Source organism: Podarcis melisellensis (assembly GCF_964234715.1).
Source record: "Podarcis melisellensis genome assembly, chromosome: 7".
In the NCBI taxonomy this organism is placed as follows: Eukaryota; Metazoa; Chordata; class Lepidosauria; order Squamata; family Lacertidae; genus Podarcis; species Podarcis melisellensis.
The window spans coordinates 90,553,081-90,576,179 of NC_138539.1; the positions used below are offsets into that span (position 1 = coordinate 90,553,081).

At 45.7% G+C, this 23,099-nt stretch overlaps 1 protein-coding gene across 2 annotated transcripts in view; it reads left to right on the top strand.

Annotated features, from left to right (window-relative positions):
• SEMA5A (semaphorin 5A) overlaps positions 1-23,099 on the top strand; it is a 159,040-nt gene that overhangs the window by 125,110 nt on the left and 10,831 nt on the right. For both annotated transcript variants that reach the window (XM_081917739.1, XM_081917740.1), the window contains exons 11-19: positions 4,663-4,870; positions 6,108-6,225; positions 8,203-8,384; positions 8,700-8,843; positions 11,964-12,111; positions 15,041-15,266; positions 20,076-20,285; positions 21,532-21,702; positions 22,713-22,868. In XM_081917739.1, coding sequence (XP_081773865.1) covers positions 4,663-4,870; positions 6,108-6,225; positions 8,203-8,384; positions 8,700-8,843; positions 11,964-12,111; positions 15,041-15,266; positions 20,076-20,285; positions 21,532-21,702; positions 22,713-22,868 — 1,563 coding nt within the window. The remainder of the gene's footprint in view (positions 1-4,662; positions 4,871-6,107; positions 6,226-8,202; positions 8,385-8,699; positions 8,844-11,963; positions 12,112-15,040; positions 15,267-20,075; positions 20,286-21,531; positions 21,703-22,712; positions 22,869-23,099) is intronic.

The window sequence follows — 23,099 nt, forward strand, 5'->3', positions numbered from 1 at the left end:
TATGTGTGATGTGGTGCTTGGCCTGGGTTTTGTTTCAGGTGCATTGCCTGATTTTGGGGAGGAAACCCAGGCAGTCACATCCCATTCAGAAACAGGTTTGTCTTGTGATAGAGGGGTTAGGAAAACAGAATTTTTTGTTCCCTGATTCTTTTGTTCTTCATCAAAACTCTTTGTTTTGACTAGGGCACAGCCTTTTCTTTTGAATAATCACCGGGTGTAGAGATGAAGCCATTAAAAGCACAAGTCTGAAAAGGACAAGGCTGAATGAGAGAAGTCTCATTCAGAGGGATGTGAAAAGATAATCATAATTATCCTATTGCTGTAGAATAAGCATTTGGACAGCATGACAAGCAATTGTCAAAATACTTACTTGATTCTGAAAATGTACAGCGGATTGTTTCATGGCGTCCTCAAGATAGACTCACGGAATTCAAATGAATTATCATTTTGGATAGTGCCTTTTAATGTATCTGAGGAGTTTGCAAATGAATTCACTTATCCGCACATTTTTTATGGATCATCACATGCATAAATCTTTCTCTGCCTACTTCTCTCATCAGCCACTTTTCCTCCCCCACACCTTTGCCCCTCCAGCCAGGACACCCACAAGTAAGCTTGCTTCATAAGTAGAGCTGGGGAGGTGCAGAGGGGAAACGGCTGGTGGTTAAAGGATTGCACACAGCCATTCCAGACTGATGCTCCTAGACTGCAAATTCTACTCCTCCTTCACCGCAGCTTCTCCGGCCTGATGCTGTTGCATAAGGAAAGAAATTAACTGAAATATTTCATATTAGCTCTTTCTAAGGGACTACATCTGAAATACTCTCGGTATTAACTGGTTACAGCAGCAGTACAGCTGCAATACTAACATTCCTGTCCTCATTAGATTTAATTTCTATGGCAGCATAGCAGAAGACTCAGAATTCTCTCTTTAGAAGATCAGGTCAGAACCAGTTTGTGTTCAGGATCCAGCTTGTAATGTGTGCAAGTGGAGACCCATGGAAGGTTGCAACAAGCAAGGGAACTGCAGTGAGGGATGGATCCCAAAATGCCCTTCTTCCTTGTGTGGAAGAGCTGTTCAGAGCACCGAATGAGAAGAGGAAAACTAAATCCATGTTCTCCTTTCACAAGAGGATTGCTATAGAGCCTACCCCTTATAGTTAGTGTGGCGTCCTCTCTCTCTCTTAGCACGTTTGCAAAAGAGCACTATTTCCTTCCACTCATCACTTTTTGGATCCAGGCAGAGAGATGTGGAACTTTGTCCCCTGGTTTCCTCAGAAGTTTGCTGCTGTTTTCAGTTCACAGAATATGTACACACCTGTCTCCCACCTTCGCTGTCTCAAACAAAGGCTTGTGTACCTAGCTACTAGCCCTGGATAATTCAGTGCCAGCTGCACATTATCGAGTCCCATTGCAAAGGTTGAAAAGAGCAGCAGTGAAACTGGCAAGAACCTTTGCTGCAGGAGTGAAATTGACAAAGATTATATCTGATTAGCCTCCGAGACTATATATAGACTTGTAGCATTCTCCCTCTATAAACTTCCCTGTTACCAACACCAGACACTTATGATACAATGTGTTGCGGGGAAAGAGAGCAATAGTGGAGGCCATACTAAGTGGCGACATAGAGCTGTTTTAAGAGGAGGAGGAGGAGGAGGAGGAGGCAATGACGACACTGTTCAGATGACTGGAAGCCGTGGCTGAATGGCTGCATGCCATCCGGTTGAAGTTAAATCCTTTGAAGACAGAGGTCCTTTGGCTCGGTTGAGATGGTATGGGCTTGGGGGGCCAACTCCTATCCCTTGCCGGGGCCACAACTAGTGCCAGCACCTTCCGTCAAGAGTTCGGTGTAAACTTTGATGCCTCCCTTTCCATGGAGGCACAGATTGCAGCTACAACAAAGGCGGCATTTTTACATCTCCACCAAGCTAAGCAGTTGGCTCCTTACCTCTCTCGCCCTGACCTCGCCACTGTGATCCACGCGACAGTCACCTCCAGACTGGATTATTGTAACTTGCTCTATGTGGAGCTGCCCTTGAGACTGACCCAGAAACTCCAGCGGGTGCAGAATGCCGCAGCAAGACTCCTTACAGGGTCTTCGCCGCAGGATCACATTCACCTGGTACTACACCAGCTACACTGTTTCCTGGTGGAGTATGGGGTCAGATTTAAGGTGCTGGTTTTAATCTTTAAAGCCCTATACCAGGCTTCCTCAACCTTGGCCCTCTAGATGTTTTGAGACTACAATTCCCATCATCCCTGAACACTGGTCCTGCTAGCTAGGTATGATGGGAGTTGTAGGCCAAAAACATCTGGAGGGCCGAGGTTGAGGAAGCCTGCCCTATACGGCCTAGGACCCTCATACCTACGGGACTGCCTCTCCTGGTATGTCCCACGGAGGACCCTACGGTCTGCTAATAACAACACCCTGAAGATCCCGGGCCCCAGGGTGGTCAGACTGGCCTCGACCAGAGCCAGCGCCTTTTCAGTCATGGCCCCGGCCTGGGCCCTGCGAGATTTGACATCTTTTCGCAGGGCCTTCAAGACAGAGCTGTTCTGCCAGGCCTATGGTCAGGGTTCAGTCTGACTCATTTTCTCTTTGTATAAGAACAAGCACGAAGGAGGTTTCCCAGCCCGCTCACAGGTCCTTATAATATCAGTGGAAACAGTTGGTCCTGGTGAGAATTAACCGCTTTCAATTTAACCTGGGGACTGCCAATTGTTTAGTTTGATTTTAATTTTAATTTATTTGAATTAATTTTGGGATGCATTTAAATCAATTGATTGCTTGTTTTTATGTATATTGTGTTATTAATATGATGTTAGCCGCTCTGAGCCCAGCTCCGGCAGGGGAGGGTGGGATACAAATAAAAAAATATTATTATTATTATTATTATGAAGAAGAAGAAGAAGAAGAAAAAGAAAAAGAAAGGTGCATTTTTCAGAGCTAGAAACCCCCACAGCATCTACCTTCATTGGTCTGTTGACAAAAGCTTACCAGACATTTAATACAGAGGAAAAGTCAAGAAGATGCTTTCTAACTCTGGACACTTTTGGTGTGTGTCTGAATGCCTTCTCCCATCCTGCCTTCTGTTTTTAGATATCGTGTGCTGACCTTGCACCTATTTGTGGCTGCTGCTAAAATCCCTGGCTCTGAACTCCAGTGTTTCTTCATGACTTTGCTTCCAGCCCAGACCTGTTGCATTTTCTTGACGAAGATTTAATCTTCACAGTGTTACATTTTGATTTAATTTTAAATTAACTTTTCCTTTGTAATAGTCTAAGGATAGCATATCTGAGCGATCAAAAAATCATAAAAAGTGCAGTTTTCCCTACAAGCCCCAGACAGAATATGATCTATGGTAATAATTACAGAAACAGAAATGAACAGAATGGGATATTAGAACAAACAGAATGTTTCCTTGACTTAAGCTTAGGTATCTAGGCCTCCACACAATACAAAGGAAGCCCTGGGAAAGAGAAGAGTGGGAGTTAATCTGTGTCTCTGTCCCTGTTCACTGGACTGGATCATTCCCATGGTATTTTATCCAACAATTGCAGGCCTAACTGGGCAACAAGAGGCGCTGGACAGGAGATTCTCTCAGGCCTCCCCTTCCCTAGAATGGCTGGCTGCCCTTGTGCCACGGGAGGAGCAAACAGGAGTCCGTTGCATGGTTCAGGGGTCTCTCTGCACATGGCATTGCATTCCTGGTCTTGTTTTGTATGAAGGGAAAGTGGCTGGCTGCCCAGAGGAACTCCAAACAAGAGTTGTGATTAACCTTTTGGTCACGTGTGCTGCCGGTCCAAAGGGTGGGAGAGTGGCATTCTAGCGCATACGTACACTGAATCATTTCAATGCCTGTAGTCTGTTGATCTAGAGAGCATCCATCAGGAGAGGCAGGCAGAAGTGCAGGTCTGATTCTGTCACAGCCGGGATAGCTCAGCCAGTGGGGCAAAAGACTCTTCATCTCAGGGTCATGGGTTCGAGCCCCACATTGGGCAAAAGATTCCTGTATTGCAGAGGGTTGGACTAGATGACCCTTGGGGTCCCTTTCAACTCTATAGTTGGAACTCTACAATTCTATGATACCAGTGTCACTTGTGGCACCCGTGCTGCAGGTTCACCACCCCATGGATCAGCAACTGGAAGCCTAAGGCAAGAGGAGAATAAGGATTGAATAGTGGCCATAGGAGTGAGATTTACTGGTTGTCCAGTTGTGGCAGTACCCTGGTCAGCCATTGCCCATTCCTTCTTCTAAGAGGCCCTGGGTTGAAACTAGTTGCCAATCAGTGCTCTGGAGCACAGTTACACTCCTGCGCAGCGTAGCAATTATATGCAATAATTCACTGCTAGATCACCTGAAACAGTGTTCTTCAACCTTGGATCCCCAGATGTTGTTGGATTATGGCTCCCATCATCTCCATCCATCTTAAATTAGCACCGGTAAGCCGCAGAACTGGGAGTGAAATCTGCCTAAAAGTCCAAATCCTGGAGAACTGTTTCCAGTCAGATTACACAACACCTTGCAAGATGGGCCATTTGACTAATTCAGTGTCAGTTGGTTTCATGCAACGTAGGTCTCCTTTGAGTTGCAAGGAATGCATGCATCCTCTACTTGCATCATTGTTTACACAAATAACTCCCTTCTCTTGCCGTTACAGATCATGGCACTATTAAGAAAGTACTTGCTCCAGTTAATCAAACATCGAGCAGCTGCTTGCTGGAGGAGATTGACATATTCCCAAAGAAGCAGTGGGAGCCCATCAGGAGTCTGCAGATTTTACACAGCCAGAGTGCTCTGTATGTGGGCCTTCAGAGAAGTGTGGTGAAGATCCCACTGAAGAGATGTCTGTTTTACAAAACACACAGGTATCTGGCTGGCTGACTGTGAGAAGTGCAGAATTCAAAGATATCAGGGATTGTAAAAACGCATTACTGTTGGGGCCACCAGCCAATCTTAAAGAATTTTAGTTGATCATTCAACTTCCACTTAATCTATTAATTGAATGGGGGGTGGGGTTCCTCCAAGATGCATTATCTATGAAGATCAACCCCCATAAAATAAAGAGTTTTGGGGAAAAACAAAACAAAAAAAATCAAGACTTACTGCTAGCTGAGGAGAAAGTGGTGTGGTATGTGCATGTAGTTGTGGTATGTGCATGGTTGCCACAGTTTCTCTGGTTTGCACATGTGCTCAAGGACAGTTGAGGTCCATTGCACCCATCCAAAATAGCCTCCTATCAATTAATCAGTTGAAGCTTTAGTTGTTTAATATTCCAATTAAAGGGTTTAATAATGATCTAATCTCAATAATATAATCTACAGTGCTTTTCCTTTTGGGACAAAGTAGAACATCTCCAGAAAACTATTAATTGCTCCAACAAATGGAGATTATCTGTAGGGAAGTTCAACCTCTGAGACCTCTCTGGAATGGGGAGGAGAGTTGGGGAAGGGCTAGAATTCTCCCTCCTACTCTGCCCTACTTGTCAAGTGTGATAGGTCTTTTGCTAGAAACAGCAGCTCTTTCTCAAGCACAGGTTGTTGGTATCCATCTGTCTCGAGGGACAATGGAGTGCTCCTCCAGGGGTAAAGTCAAACTGCTGTGTTAGCAGCACTGGAGTGACCTCGGGGGTGCAAGGCTGGGCAGCATGTATGAAGGTCCTGGGCTGCCCAGATGACAAGACCCCTCTCTCAGCCTTGCTGATGTCCAGATGGAAGCAGAGCAAAAGGCTTGGCCCCAGCTTGGCTGCAGGAGTTGCCGGAAGTGGGTGTACAAGGCGCCACCCAGCTGCCTTCAGGACTCCACTCTGGATTTGTGCAGGGTTCACTCCTGAGCCTTTTCTTCTCCTTAATGTGTCCCACAAGGCAGGTGGTACAGGTTTTTCCTCAGGGTCTACTCCCAAAGCCTTTCTCATGAATGAATATAGTCACAAGGCAGCAGAGATTTAGGATCAGAGTTTTCCTTCTCCTAGATGGGCTCCCTTCCCAGGTTGACAAGTCCTCTGTGCCCCTCTACAGCACATGCCTTCTTGAGCGTGGACCCACTTGAAGCCCTTCCTGGTGCACGATTATACTGCAGTCTGATGTTTTGGGTTTGTGTTTCCAGCGCATGTGTTGGATCCCAGGATCCTTACTGCGGCTGGGACCTGGTGCTCAAGAAGTGCACACCTCTGGAAGAAAGCCTGAGTATGAGTCAGTGGGAGCAAAGCATCTCATTGTGTCCAGTAAGTTCAATTCAGATTCTTCTTTTCCCTGAGTCCAAGTGATTCCCGCAGAAGTAAGTCTGAGTACTATTTTGGATTCAATGTTTGTAATTTTTGTTATGATTCTGCATTGAAAATAAAAAAAATGCAAAAAGAAGAAGTAAGTCTGAGTATTTGGGTCAAGGAAGTGATTATGCACAAATAATGTCAGTTCAAGCCTTCTTGTCTCTCTGATCTGAGCTACAGGCTGAACCTTTCTTCTTTCCTCTGCAAGCTGTTACGCAGCATGATTTGTATGTCTGAGTCATTAAGTTATCCACCAACAGTCTCACATGCATAAGAAGAGAAGATCCGTTTGTTGCAACTGTAGGATGCTGGCAATTGCAGTTGTTGCAGAGAAGTGGAACATCAGGCTGGCTGCGGAAGCCTCACACAGGGATTGGGACATCCCAAGAGATGTGTGCTGTTGGCAGGAAGTGGGAAGGAATCCAAGGCTGTGCTGCAGGGCACTCAGGGAAATGCAGGTCTGGAGCAGAGTGGGAAGAAGGGAGTCTTGAGGCAGAAGAGTTCAGACAGGAAGCAGGGGGCTGAGCAGTCAAAATCTAGCAAGTTAGGTAGGCAAGCCCGAGTCTGGGGAGAAGGGGCTCCGTGAAAGGAGAGGTTGATAAAGAGGAAGACTGCCAGGAAGCCTCCCATGGGGCCCAGAGACAAGTGATGCTGTAAGCTGGCCCCGGAGGGCTGTGGGTTGGAGAGGCAGGAATGCCAGGCCAGGCAAATGGGAGGAAGGCTGGAGGACTCTTGAGCCTGTTGCTCCCAGCCTTGTTTAACTTGCTCATGGGACTTGGTAATGTCACACTTGCTCCCGGTGATCTGCCTGATGGGTTTGTTGAGTCCAGACTAATTTTCTTTCATTCTTACACCTTTGCACTGCATGATAGCCTTTTATCTGTGTCAATGCTAGTTGGATATGCTGCTTTCCTCTAAGCTTGAGGTATGTTGCACTGGTGACCAGTGTCATTCACATAATCATATCTCATCAATGATTACAGCTAGTGGACTATCGATGAAGGGAGACAGGCATGCTGTTGGGTGGTTGAAGGGTTTCTGACATGCATTCACTGCCTTCCAAGGTGTTTGGTTTTTAAGGTAGAGATTGTGTATTGAAACAACTTCCACAACACTTATAATGGCTGTCTACTTTCAGCCTATTTATTTTTAAGCCTGTGTTTCAACTCAATGCACCGAGTATCTACTTCAATTTATTTCTGGTCTATATGTATGAACTGAATTGCAAAACTGTGAACTGAACAATTCCCCCAAAGAACCTAAGGTAATGTTGATGGCAGCAGGAAGCCAGTCTTTTTGATACACAATCATAGTATCTGCAGATTGCTGCATATAGCACAGCTGTTCGGGGTGTTGAATGGCTTGATGAACCCTGGCTGCCTCTGCTAAGAGACAGCTGGTATGTGAGAAAGCTGGTAATACGTTTTGGGCACACTGTGGCCATGATCCAGCAGCTCCAGTTGTACATGCTGGGTCTTGAAGAGGCAAAAATACTCAACATGCATAATGAAAAATGTCTTGTGTGCAATGAGATAATTTCCCCTTTTGTAGAAAAGATGGAGAAAGCCCTTTGGTCTAGAATTTTGAGGAAATGGTAAAATGACAGCGATTGACACACATTGCCAGCAGAATTGCATCATAGTACAGTCCTCATAGGACTGTATCACTTCATGATGAGAGTGAGGAAGTCCCATGTTTAAATTTTCCCCATATGCAAAAAATCCCTGCGTATGGAAAGCTGTCACATCAGGGAAATAATGCCCTTTTCCCCAGGCATGCTAATTTTTGAAATGCAGAAGTGTTTTTTGTTTTTTTAAATGAGAAATATTCAAGCATATGAAAGCAGTATAATTGAGCAAGAGCTGAGCTCCATGACTTTTATTACCTTAACTATGGCAGCCAGAGCTTGTCTTTTGGCCTTTTGCTTTCTAGGTAAGGAATCTGACTGTGGATGGCCATTTTGGAGCCTGGTCAGAGTGGAAGTCTTGCTCCCACGTGGACGGCTCCAGTGTGGGCTTTTGCCTCTGCAGAAGACGCTCGTGTGACAGCCCAGTTCCAAAATGCGGAGGGCGGCAGTGTGAAGGGCCAAGTCTAGAAGTGGCCAACTGCTCCAGGTGAGCCAAAGAAAGAGGAGGGGACCTTGAAGGGGTGGGGAACTTTTCTGCAAATGGGTATTGATGTCGCACTTTGGGCCGCTCCATACATGTTTTAGGTGTAAATACAGGGTCTTTTAGGTATAAACCTTAAAATGTCAACTATGGACGTGTATAGGATGTAATTTTTTAAAGAAAAAATCACTGGAGTAGTGGGAGAAAGGGGTGCTTAACTCTTTCCTTGCCTGTCCTTTCCCCTCAGTCCAGATTTCCACAATCCCTTCCAAACAGCTGTTTCCCACGTAGGTTCAGAGTTCTGCTCCCTTATTCTTCTAGAAATGGAGGCTGGACTCCTTGGACATCTTGGTCCCCTTGCAGCACTTCCTGTGGGATAGGCTTCCAAGTCCGCCAGCGCTCTTGCACCAACCCAAGCCCTCGGCATGGAGGCCGTGTGTGTGTGGGACAGAACCGGGAAGAAAGGTAAGCTGCTTTCTCCTCGTCATTGACTTAACCTTTAGGTGTCTCCTTGATTCTATCAACCTCTTTCATTTCTCCTCCTTTGTGTCAATCAGCCTTTGCTCCTCCAATTTCTGCTATTTCTGCTTGTAGCATCCTTATAGTTACTGAGGGAATAAAAATTCAGTTGCAGTTTTCACTTAGTTGGGATCTCCCCAAATCAGCATTGCCACATAGTTTTGCCTCTCCCTGCAGTGCCTTTAGCCTGGCACATGGCTGCCTTCGAAACCTGCAATTCAGGGGAAAGTGTATGATCTCTGCACTGGATTGTTAGCCAGCTGGTTTTTGATTTCTTCACTGAGTATTCTAAGGCTCTGTAAAGCTCTAGAGAATGCTTTCAAGGTTGTAGCTGCCTAACAATCTATGTTACATTAAAGCAGACTATACTTAAAAAGTATTTTAATTGCTATATAAAGCTCACCTCTTCCAGCTTGGCAAAGCTGGGGTTCCTCATGCTTCCACCACACAGGCTCCATCACACTTTAAAGCAGAGGTTTTAAAATTTCCTGCTGTCAGGATACTCTTTACAACTTGACCTGTCTGCTTCCGGACCCCAGCACATCTGAAACAAAAATCTGGGGCATTGCAAAATCTTCTGGAGCATGTTTTCAGGGGAAGCAACCCAGAACATGCCCAAGGCTTCCTTGCAGATGTGCTTTGCAAGTGAAGATCTGTAATAATGCAGGAAGAGCTGCCCTTTGGGGAGGCTGTCCACTCTTGCTGAGTTCGCAGAAGCTCCAAGGCTTTCCTGGGCGCAGTCTGAAACTTCCCACCAGTATAATGACCAAGGAGGGGAGCCAAGGGTCAGGCTGCGTGGAAAAGAGCAGGCTTTTATCTTTGATGGTATCTTCTAAGTTATGTGGAATGAAAAGCAGAAGGCAACTAGCCAGACTGCTGTGAAAGAAGCAAAAACTGCTCATGCAAGTAAATGGTGTGGCAAGGGAGCAGGTCACTGCCAGCCTTCTCCCAGCCCTGGACACTTGGAGATAATTGCTGTAGTTAATTCCTTTTGCCTCATCATAACTATTACTAAGCTACATCACCAAATACCGCCAGTACTATAGAATAATAGAATCATAGAGTTGGAAGAGACCACAAGGGCCATCGAGTCCAACCCCCTGCCAAGCAGGAAACACCATCAGAGCACTCCTGACATATGGTTGTCAAGCCTCTGCTTAAAGACCTCCAAAGAAGGAGACTCCACCACACTCCTTGGCAGCAAATTCCACTGTCAAATAGCTCTTACTGTCAGGAAGTTCTTCCTAATGTTTAGGTGGAATCTTCTTTCTTGTAGTTTGGATCCATTGCTCCGTGTCCGCTTCTCTGGAGCAGCAGAAAACAACCTTTCTCCCTCCTCTATGTGACATCCTTTTATATATTTGAACATGGCTATCATATCACCCCTTAACCTCCTCTTCTCCAGGCTAAACATGCCCAGCTCCCTTAGCCGTTCCTCATAAGGCATCGTTTCCAGGCCTTTGACCATTTTGGTTGCCCTCCTCTGGACACGTTCCAGTTTGTCAGTGTCAGTTCTCTGGACACGTTCCAGTTTGTCAGTATTGCTGCCCCCAACCCTGTAAGTGTGCTGGTGTTGCGTTTGTGAGGTGTATCTGAAGAAGTGTATCTGAAGAAGTGTGCATGCACACGAAAGCTCATACCAAGAACTAACTTAGTTGGTCTTTAAGGTGCTACTGGAAGGAATTTTTTTGTTTTGACTATGGCAGACCAACACAGCTACCTATCTGTAACTGTGAGGTGCTCAGTCACTATAAGAACGAGCATCTGTTCCTATTCTATGGAGGGAAATATGAAGTCTGTGTGAGCACAATGAATTCTTTTCCAGGAAACAAGCTTGAGTTTGGAGTCACTGGGGGGAAGGGACCAGCTTGTGTGCATGTTTTTAATCATCTGTCGCTCCTCCCCCTCTCCCTTCCACACCTTCAAATAGCAATTGCTATCTTTGGGGAGATTGACTATGGCCTCAGTCAATTCATCAAGGGTCATGTCACTGGCCTGGCAATTTTTCCATGTCACCCTCTCACTTCTGCCCTCATCACTTCCAGACGCAGGGTCAGTGCAGAGGTCTCCAGTTTCACAGATCTAAAACCCTTGCATTGCTTGTTTTGCAGAATCGCTGCAAAACATAAGCCCTCTGGGTCCTGAGAAAAGAAGAAATTAACAGACGGGGGAAGAGCAGCTGGGGAAAAGCACTTCCTGCTAACTTGAAATGCTTCCAGAAAGAGGATTAATCAGACTTTGCTCAAAATCCTGCGTTCCAGCAGATTCACCCCCACAATGAGACCTGGAGGCTTCTGGGGCTTGTCTGCTTGGTGCAGCAATTTAACATGTGTGCAGTGGCTCATTCTGACTGGGAGGAAAATGTGAAGTTGGCTTCATGTCTCGTTTTGTTTTATTAAAAGCAAAGCAGTTTTTACAAACTCTTTGGCTGCAGTCGAGAGTCCTGTGCATGTACTGGGCTTGAGTTGTCTGCTGTGCTTTTGTGTGTGTGAGAGAGAGAGAGAAAGAGAGAGAGAGAGAGAGGAAGAGAGGGAGAGAGAGAGAAAGAAGTTCCATAACTGCCAGTAGGGACAGTATCCTTGAACGTGTAGTGCTTGATATGGGGCAATTTTCGGTTGGGTATTGTCAGGGGACTGCCATCGGAACAGGGGAGGACGCAGGGGAATACAGAGAGCCTATGAGGCTTCTGAGGAGCAGCTCCTTGTCCAGCGGTGCGGAAAGCCACACCTCCAGTGGAGCAGAAAGGGAAGGGGCCAGCCAAGCGAGGAGAGGGCTGGAAGATGCTGCTGAGAGCCCAAGCGCCTCACCTAGCCCGGCTGGCCAGGAGGGAGGCACGCCTCTTCCGTCGCCCAGCCTGCGAATGTAACCTTTTTGAGGCAGAGACCAGTCCTATATATTACCACAAAATATTATGGTAAGACCACAATCATATTCGGCTTCACATTGGTCTTCAGAAATGTATGTGTACCTTCTTGATAGTGAAAGCACTAAACCCTGTTCTTAAATAATGCAAATAGCTGTGACCAGGTATACTGTTTCTTTTCTCTTTTGCTTCCCTTCTCACAGGTATTGCAATGAGCACCTGCTGTGCTCTCCACACATGTTCTGGACTGGCTGGGGTGCCTGGGAACGTTGCACATCCCAGTGTGGAGGCGGGATCCAGGCCCGCCACAGAACCTGTGAGAATGGCCCTGACTGTCCCGGCTGCAGCGTGGTGAGTCACACATTAATTGCTCTAAATGTGTATATGCATACCATATTTTTCGCCCTATAGGATGCACTGGCCCATAGGACGCACCTAGATTTTTTTTGGGGGGGGAGGGGAAAAAATATTTCCCCACCCACTGTCCCCCGAGCTTGCAGGGCTGGCGGTGGGGCTCTTCAGGCTTCAGCGAAAGCCTGCATTTGCCCCATAGGACACACACACATTTCCCCTTCATTTTTGGAAGGGATAAAGTGCGTCCTATAGGGCGAAAAATACGGTATTTTATATTTTTATGACCTTAATATGTATTCATGAGGTGATTTTGTCGCATACTAAGCTGTGACAGAGATACTGACACAAACTGGTAATGGTGAAACCTAATATCTACCTACCTACCTACCTACCAACCAACCTACCTATAGATACAGAATATATAGATAGATAAATAGATAGATTTATACTGACAGTCAGAGCCTGGCCTGTGTTGACCAGGTGTGGAAACCTCTTGGGTTAAACTACTGCAATTCCTTGCTTGTTGAGCTGCCTTTGAAGGCTTCTTAGAAACTTCAGTTGGTACACAATGCAGTAACTGGCAGAACAACCCAAACTTCCTTTGTCTTGGATGGTGTATGTGTATTGAGCAGAGATGTCTTTCTGCTCAACTGTGTAGGAGGGACACATGCTGGGGTTATCCAGGGTGGGGAGGAGGGTTGGGGCTGAGCTGGCCCAGGATCCTATGGCCCTTAAGCTGATCTCCTGGCTGTTGGGTGAGGCACTGGGACCAACCTAGAGCTGATCACTGTATCAGCCAGGATCTGGCATTGATTTGGCCTGGTCATTCTCTGCAGCACCACCCTCCATAGCAGCCACGATTAACAGCTGGGCTGTGGTTGCTCCAGTGACTCCTCCACCCTGCAAAGTCCCACTGGAGGGGAGTGAGGGCAAGGAATACAGCCTGGATTACTAACTGGGACTGATGATTCAAAACCTGCTCTTAAACAGTGCTGGTAGCTGCGTGTCCATTTCAGGGCACAACACAAAGCCCTGACGCTTCCCTCTAACATCTGGAGTGGCCTGAGACCTCGGCACCGGCTCTGTTTTGCACCTGAGGCGAGCTGGGTGATTACCAAGGAGAAGGACTTTTTGGTCATGGCCCCCTGCTTCTGGAATGCCCTCCTTAGGGAGGCTCAACTGGTGCCAACCGTGATGCACCAGGGAAAAATGTTTTCATTTGTCCAGGCATTCTAGCATGGGATGCAAGCTGGATTTAATGTTTGTTTGATCTGCTCTGTTGAGTTTCACTGCTGTGTTGATCTACTCTGTGTCCTTGTTTTCATTGTTGTTTCACTTGCATGTTTTCCCTGTAGTTTTACTGAAGTGTGACCCATAAATTAAATAAATAAAACTGGGATCAACCTGGGTCTCAAGCCAGTGTCTCCTGCTCCCGATCCCCTCGCTTCTTCTCAGTGGCTTCTGGGAATGGCAGATTCAGGCTTCTGGAATGGTGCCCTTTCAGTCTTCGGAGTGGAAAGGGTTACTTTGATCTTCCTTGGAGAACCTTTAATTCCGAATGGTTAAAAAAAAGGTCAGAGAGAGAGAGTGCGCAATGTCGTAAGACAGCACAAGCAAAGACCTGTGTTGACCTGCCGTGGCTTTTTATATTGAAGGGTGTGATTTGGCATTTACCCATGAAAAGTCAATGGCAGTGCACAGGGTAGAAGGGGGGTGGTGGAAATGCTTCTCTTTTTTAGCTGCTGTAATTATGACTCTCGTTTGAAGCTGCGTTATAGCTTGTTCATGCTAACTGTATATTTAGAAGGAAAAGCCAGAGATTATGTGCTGAGCAGCATTAACCCGAGGGCCTAAAAATGAGAAGACTTTGTAGTAAAATGTGAGTGGTTCAGTAGCTGCTGGTTCGAACAAAGTGGTTTGCCAGCCTTTGCCAACCTGGTGCCCTGCAGATGTTTTGGACTGCAAATCCCATCAGTCCCAGCCAGCAGAACCCTGAGCTGATAGAACTGTAGTCCACAACATTCGGAAGGCACCAGATTGGGGCAGGCTGAGCTTACAAAAGATGTGGCATCCATCGTTTCCCAATAAAGCAACTCTTTTTGGGGGTGGGAATCTAGAAAAGAGTCAGCCAACCTTTCAGAGCCTCACTGCCAATCTGTTATGTAAGAGGCATTCTAAACACTTACCCACTGCCTTAAGGGGAAATCTTCGGGAAAAGAAAGTACTAAGGAGTAAATCCTACACAAATTCGGAGTGGAGTCCCTAAGACAGTTGGATGGCATATTGTACACCTCCTTCCGGCAATTCCTGCAGCCAAGCTGGTGCCAAACATATTGCTCTGCTTTCCTTTGGACCACATCAGTGAGGCCAAGAGAAGGGTCTTGTTGTCTGGGCAGCCCAGGACTTTCATATACACTGCCCAGTCTTGCACCCCAGGGAGGTCACTTCAGTGCTGGTAATGCAGCAAAAACAACACAGGAGGCAACAGTTATGAGTTACCAGTTTCTGCAGCCACAGCAGGTGCTGTGATTTCACACACACACACACACACTGGGGATGCACTCCATTGTCCTTCGAGACAGACAGGTGCCAAGAAAAATTCTAAAAGCTATTCTGGGAGCAACAACAACAACAAAATCCAATAAAGAAATAAACCAACTAAAAATCGTCAAAAGTAGCAGCTGCTGCCTCGGAATCCTACAGTCTAGTTCTTGGGTTTGTCTCATAATGAATATTATAGTAAGGTTGTGCTTTATTAATGCAGGCATTGTGAGTATAGGAGCACCCAAATAACCTTAATTTCCATGTTTAAACAATGATATTATAGTTTCGAAACCCCTTTGGCCCAGAGAGTGTATGCAAAGTTTCAAGGTGTTTGTGGGCCATGCTAGACACTAAATAGAAGTAATCAACCCCTTTCCTTCAGGAGTATCAAGGCTGCAACACCAGCCCCTGCCCAGAGTTGAAAAAGACAACTCCTTGGACCCCATGGACTCCGGTGAACATCTCCGATAACGGTGGGCACTATGAACAACGATTCCGATACACCTGCAAGGCACGGCTGCCTGATGCAAGTTTGTTAGATGTGGGAAGGCAGAGGATTGAAATGCGTTACTGTTCCAGCGACGGGACCACTGGATGCTCAACAGATGGTAAGCAGCTATGTGCATCAGAATCTTAGGTTTCTTGCCATTGCTATGGCTGGAGGTGACTTTGGTTTTGTTGGTACTGATAGAACCACTAGCAAAGCACCTATTGCCACAGTGGGCCAAAGCAGGACACGCTTTGTGGAAGATCATAATGAGGTGCGTCCAATAATATCGTCAGTCCAGGAGCAACCTCCCCCGCCCCAACTTTGCCATCAGCCTGAATTGGGTCCCTAGGCATAAAAGGGTCCTCAAAGGTCATTAGCTGAGACCTTTCCTGCTACTGCAGGAAATCTGTTACTGATTAAGGGACCAAATGCTGTTCTCAAGGACAAAGTTCAGGTGAGGATCAAACATACTGCCTCTGTCAGATACTGATGATTCCAGTATCAGTAGTGTGGCAGAATTTGCCCATCTCTAGTGGCTCCCCTTTGACATTGTGCTCTTTGATTAAGAAAGTAAATTAGCTATTGACTCCTGTGGCACATACATCTCTCCCGCGCGCACTGCACAGTCAACGGGTGCCGTTCCTTTCTGTGGCAAAGGAGAAAATGCTGCTGCGGGGGAGACCATGTTCCAAAGGGTGGTGATATACGGTAGGAACTTTGGGCAGAATCTGGTGCCTTCCTTTCCCCAGCCTCCTTCCGTAATGCAATATATCATGCACTGGAAGCCTTCTTGCCGGCTCAGCCTCTCCTTGAAAATCTCACAGAAGATTCTGTAACCTTCCCAGGTAGCTGGATTGATTGCTGAACAGCTCTTATCATTGGGACATTTTTCCTAACATTGAAACTGGTAGAAAGCTATAGCTCTTCCTCATTTCATGACATCTTTTACATATTTGAAACCTCTCAACTTTCAGTCTCCTTCCTTGCAGCTAAATATAACCAGGCTTCTGATTTCATTCTTACAATTTTCAGTCTAGATTTCCCCCCCACCCCTTTAATCATCTTCATTGCTCTCATCTGAACGTGGCATTTTTTCAATGTTTTTTTCTGCTTCTTTCTGTTGTGGCACCCAGAACTTTACATTGTGTGCCAATTTGCCAGTACTTCATAGAATCTTATTGAAATTTCTCAGAATTCAGAGATGATGGTGCTTCCCAGTTAATATGTGGCATATTCCATTTTTGCCACAACATCAGCCTCCTGGTAATTCATTATTTATCCCAAACCCTTCTTGGTAAACTTAAAAGTTTTTCCAGTTATGTCCCATCTCATGCATTTGATTTTTGCTCCCTGTGAGTAATACTTTATATTTTCCCTTAATAGGTTTCATCTTAATACTGTCTGCCCAGCTGTCAAGTCTGAGATTGGTTTGAACTTGTATCTTAACCTCTAAAAAGTTGGCAGTTCCCCCGTTTTTTATATCATCCTTTCCTTTGATGAGTGTGCAGCCCATTCTTCCACATGCTGCTTCACCCACCACAAATCCCTGCAAAATAGGATTTGGTACCTGGTTCCAGTCCAGTATTTTGGTAGCTTGTCAGTCAGTTGCATGTTATGCGTCCACCTAATCTTAGCTTCATGAAGTCTACCTTTTAAAAAAGATTTCTAGGAGAGTCACCAGTGCTCCTTGCCTGGAGTTTAAAAATCACATATCTCCTGCTGGATGGCAAAATATTAAATAAGCCTGAGGGGACAACAGCTGGGAAGATTGGAGAGAGGAAGAAGAATAATCACTTTTTGCCCCAACCACTGATTTCAAGCTTCCCCTTCAGTTTGGGAACCTGAGATAATGTGTAGTTTCCAATTTGGAAGCTGTGGCAATACTGCCAGGTGCAATTCAGCCAGGTTATCCCTCAACCAAACCCTCCTTTGAAATCAGCCACAGCCATAGTACTTTTTTGTGCTATTAAAAGCCAGAGACAGAGACAGGTGAAGTGAATGGGCTCAGTCTATCCTCACTGTTTTCCCTCAGTTTTTTATTGCTGCAGTGCAGCTTGCCGCAGCACATGCAGGTGTTGGCTAGAGCTCCCTTGCTCTCTGATTCTTGTTTGCATGTGTGTAGAGGTAGGCAGGTGAATTTCTGGTGAAAATGGAAGCATTATATATCTGTGAAGCAAAATTCAGAATATAGTATAGCAGCTTGCAAACAGAGGCCCCTGTCACTATTTTGTGGGATGAATCCAAGCACATTCTGGGAAATATAGGTTTGCACTCTCTCTGGCACCCTTTTGCTGCTTGAAACAGGCACTGAAAAGTGTGGAATGAACAAATGATTAATGGGAAGATGTATAACCGCCGTGTGAGCAGTGCAGGATGGCTGCTCATTGTCGTCTTAACTTCCCTGCAAACAAATCAGAACAAATGTTCGATATAATATGACCTCTGCATAAGCTTTGTGCAAGTAAATAAGAATGAATGCTCAATAAATAGGTTGCCAAAAGAAGCCCAGAGAAGGGGACTTTCCTTCTCTGACAGTCCTTTGGGTTTCTTAGCTGAGCCCAGAGGAGGACAGAGCGCTTCCAGACTGTCCTCTTGCCCACATGGAATTCCTTCTCACCTAGTGCTTAAGTACAAGGCGGAAATATGGCTGCTTTGAAATGCTTGTGGCGCCATTTCTTGCCACATTCTTCATCTCAGTGCCTTCCTGCCCCATTTTTAAACAATCTTTCACTGCAGCAACATTGTAGCCATTGTGCAGCATTTCCTAAGGCTCCACCAAACTTATGTTGTTACAACTTGTCCATTACTCCAGCTCATCCTTGACTCTGGGCCAGGAGACAACAATAGCAGACGCCCCTTTTTCTGGCAGCATCCCAAATATCCAAAGGCTTTTATCATTGTCTCTCTTAACTTTGATTTTTTTCTTAATTAAAAATGGCCTGGTAATTGCAACGGTTGAGAGTCTGCAAATGAAAGTAGTTCTAAGATTGAAGGAAGAGAGCGAAAAAGAACCAATGTGCAGGTTAGGAGACTGAGCCAAGAAACCCAAGATTCAAATCTTGCCTCTGTCATTAACTCACTAGGTGGTCTCAGTCTAGCTACTCTTTTCGTCCAGCATTTACAATATGGAGAAATACTATTGGCCTACCTTGCTGATTTTTTGTACGGATTATTGAGATAATGTTCATGAGATCCTTAGAACATCTCTTATCTGCTATATGTGAATGTCCACACACCTGGGGCCTGCAACAAAATGCTAATGCTGTGGACTGATCTTGTTCAGGTTTCCTGTCAGCCAGCCAGGCCCTTGTTCTCCTTGTCCAGAGCATTCTGTGTCCAGGAAGCAAGCTCAGTCCCTGCTGGGCTATTGGGTTGCATCTTTAGGGTCCTTTTCCTTTAAACACGTTGACTTCTGCAAATCTTGGTGTTTCCTTGAACAAGACAGTACCTCCCTCTTGTTTCTCAGAGGCCCAGTTTTGGGAAGTGTCATGTGGGAACTTTGATTATCTTTCGTAATACGACACCCTGTACAAAAATTTGGCACCCTCAAATGGATCTTCCCAATTTGCCCCCCTCAGCTTGGCGCCCTGTGTGGGGGAACCACCCGTGCTACCCTAAGTCTGGCCCTGGGGGAGTTTCCTATGAGAGGGAGGGATGTCGCTGTACAGACCACAGATACATTCAGAGAGGTTGGGGGGGGGGTTGATCTGATACATAAGGCTGCAATTCTATGCACATTTACATAGGACTAACCTTACTCCTGCCAACCTAGCAGTTTGAAAGCACGTCATGTGCAAATAGGTAAATAGGGAAGGTAAACGGCGTTTCCATGCACTGCTCTGGTTCGCCAGAAGCGGCTTAGTCATGCTGGCCACATGACCTGGAAGCTGTACGCCGGCTCCCTCGGCCAGTAAAGTGAAATGAGCGCAGCAACCCCAGAGTCGGCCACGACTGGACCTAATGGTCAGGGGTCCCTTTACCTTTAACCTTACTGAGAGGATTGAGATTTGCCCCTAAGCAAACAGGTATGCAGGGCTGTGATAAAAAAAAGGTTTCCTATCTACAGCGGTACCTCTAGTTATGAACTTAATTTGTTCCAGAGGTCTGTTATTAACCTGAAACTGTTCTTAACTAGAGGTGTTATTTCGCTAATGGGCCTCTTGCTGCTGCCACTGCGCCACCGGCACATGATTTTCGTTCTTATCCTGGGGCAAGTTCTCAACTCGAGGTAATTATTCCAGGTTAGCGGAATTAGTAACCTGAAGCGTTTGTAACTCGAGGTAGCACTTCATCTACCTACCTACCTATCTAATGTAGGTTATGCAGAGAGTCAGTCAATCAATCAATCAATCAATCAATCAATCAGTTAATAACCTTTTTAAAATAAAACTTGTTTCACATTTCATAAGAGTCATACACAAATCATGCTACACAAAAATAATCATCAGAAATATCTTATAAAAAGGACACAGAATTGATTATAAATGTAGACTGGACTTTGGGTTCATTAAATATGCCTTGCAGGTCCCCATATTTGTTGTATACTCCACCCAGTAGATTTTTGGAAAAGAATCAATTTGACTAAAATTAACTCTCTTGAATTTTATACATCTATTCTGCTTTTGTTGGGCTTCAGTTGGTTTTTTCAGTATTTAGCCCTGCCCTGTTTAATTGCCTCCAGATTGCTGTTTTTCATGACTTTGGCAGGGCCACTTTGGGTCCATGCCACTGTCAGCTTTGTACTACAGGCAGATTTGATACCAAATTATATTTTTTGTGTACACTTTTTAAATATCTCAGTAGTAAAATTACTGCTGGGAGAATTCAAATTAAATCAGAACAGTATTTTTTTTAAAAAAACAAAACACCATCATTGTGTTCCTTAGTAGGCACATTTTTGTGTACCATGTGCATCCGTTTCTTGCAGGTGAATTCCTGCATTCTGGGCGTCACTCAGCTCACACCATTAATGGTGCCTGGTCCCCTTGGTCTCCCTGGTCCCAGTGCAGCCGCGATTGCAGCAGAGGCATTCGAAACCGCAAGCGTATTTGCAACAACCCTGAGCCAAAGTATGGGGGGCTGCCATGTCTGGGACCATCCCTGGAATACCAGGAATGCAACGTGCTCCCTTGCCCAGGTAAGTGGCCAAGGAAAGGAACAAAAGGGTTTCTTAAAAAAAAAAAAAGTTTCTAAGGACTTTTTATACACATAGTGTAATCCTATGCATGTCTATGCAGGAGTAAGCCTCATTGACTTCAGTGGGACTTACTCCAAGCTAAGAGTGTATAGGACTGCAAGCTAACTGCTTAGCATTTTATTTCAATTGACTTTTAATTAGGAGATGTATCTTTGCTGTCTCTGCTGTCTTTTAATCACTGTGTAAATATTAATTTTTACAGTTGGATTGCTGACTTGTTTTACTGTTCCTTTTGCTTTATTATTGAAATTGTGATGGTTTTGGTGGTGGTGGTTTCTTTGAGGTGTTTTTTTAAGTGAGATGTAGAAAGAAGGCACAAAAGTTACTTTTGAAAGGGCTTCAAATTTCCTGGATTTTTCTGTCTGATGCCACTAGGCCCATCAGCCTCTACTTTGGAAAATGTACCATTGGGATGGGCTTTTGTCCCTCTGTCCTATATCAATAAAAATATTGTGATCTCTTTCTAGAGGGGCATTTTTAAAACACTGAATTTTTGGAATCTAGAAAAATGCCTGAAACTCTTTGCTTGGAGACTCTTGCCATTACTTATGGGGGTTTTGGCTATGAAATACAAACGAAAATGCTTCAGTGGGTCAGTGCATCTGGCTGTGAATTGGAAGGTTGGTGGTTTGAGCCCACCCAGGGGTGGCTGTGAGGAGGATCCCTTCATTGCAGGGGCTGAACTAGATGACCCTTGATTCTAATTGGCGGTTGGCCATGATGAGTTTGTACTACATGGGTAGGCAAACTAAGGCCCAGGGGCCGGATGCGGCCCAATCGCCTTCTCAATCCGGCCCGCGGACGGTCTGGGAATCAGCGTGTTTTTACATGAGTAGAATGTGTCCTTTTATTTAAAATGCATCTCTGGGTTATTTGTGGGGCATAGGAATTCGTTTGTTATTATTTTTTCAAAATGCAGTCTGCCCCCCCGCCCCGTGTCTGAGGGACAGTGGACCAGCCCCCTGCTGAAAAAGTTTGCTGACCCCTGGTGTACTACCTCCAGTGTCTGAGGTGGCATGTCACAGAATACCAGGTGCTGGAAATTACCGGGGGAAGAGTGCTGAAGCCCTCATGCTTATGGGGTTCCCAAAGGCCCCTGGTCTGCCAAACTCTTTTTGTATTCTTAATTCAACTATTTATCTCCATATTGAGAGGAAAGAAACAATGTAGTTTTGTCATTTCCCAGTTGATGGAGGTTGGTCCTGCTGGTCATCGTGGTCTAAGTGCTCCACTACTTGTGGAAGTGGCCATTATATGAGAACTCGCTCGTGCAGCAACCCAGCGCCAGCTTACGGAGGTGATATCTGCCTAGGACTCCACACCGAAGAAGCACTCTGCAATACACAGCAATGCCCAGGTACAGGAAAGCCCAGCTCATTCATTCTCTTGCTTTTCTGCAGAACAAAATAGCTCCCTGCCCCCATTTTATCTCCACAACCCTGTGAAAATGGTGAGGCTGAGGCGCCCAGGTGCTCTGTGGTGGTGCTAAGTCTCCACACCAGGCTGTAAAACAATCTCTGCCTTGATACCGGCAATGTCCTAGACCGACCCCACACATCACTAAGAGCTGCCACCACAAAGAGCATCCTCAGGTTCAGTGCCCCCCTATAGAGGTGGGCTCATTTACATTGCATTGTGATGTTGTCCCATCATGCGTTGAGCCTCTGCTAGTGATGCAAAGAAGTGGCCATGAAACTTTGTGTGATGATGTCAGGTCGTAGGGTCTGTGGTCGTATTCTTTCTGGATGAGAACTTGACACAGAGGTACCTTTTGTGACAGCAGCCCTCCTGTGCTGAATGTGAGATGTGGTGCCAGCCCTGGTTTCGCTGTAGGTCAGCTATGCAGCCACAGGATTTGTAAGAGATGCCGCTTGCCTTGCTTATTCAAAGAAAGAATCAAAAGAATATGCACATTTGGGCCTCAGACTCTGTGACCTGCTGCGTAGCGGTGGCTTCCTTGCTTGTTGCTGGATGTGAGCATCTCTTCATTGTACAAATTTTCAGTACACTGTACTCTTTGATGACTTGTTATTGGTTGAAGGAGGGAATAGCTGGATTCATCCCCCACCCCCAGCCCTCCAAGCTGGTGATTGGCTTTGACTCAGTCCTGGTCCATCTGAGGACACCCCACATGCAGTCTCAAGATCTAGATGTGCATTTCTTGAACATTCACAGTATCCTTTGTGCATGGTAACCACCTCAAGTTAGGCAATCCTTTTTGTGTGTGCATGGATTTTCCTTGCAGAATCAGGGCAACTTTGCGATAAAAATGGATTATTTCATAGGAAAAGTATACAAAACACTTAAAAACAATTTGCTGTGTGGGCTGACCCCTTCATGTCCCTCTTTATTTTTTGGCTGTCACAGATAGCTGGTCGGACTGGTCAGAGTGGTCTGGCTGCGATTCATCCGGTGTCCAGTTCCGCACCCGCCGGTGCAATGTTTTATTTCCTGTGGGTAACCAGTGTTCTGGAAATACCACTGAGAGTCACCCATGTATTTCCGATTCCAATTTCATACCAGGTAAGGGTATTGCTTATCTCTTTCTCCTGTCTTCTAATCTGGAATCCAGCAAGTGTGTAGTTTTTACAAATCATTTTACAAAAACGTAAGCTGCCTACAGTGTGAGGGGCTCTGCCAACTCTTTGTAGGAAGGGGAGGTGTGTAGAGCTTCACAATGAAGTCTCACAAATGGGGGTCCTGCTAGCATTTACTGGAAATAACTGGGACCACAGCAGCTATGTTTGCAGAATG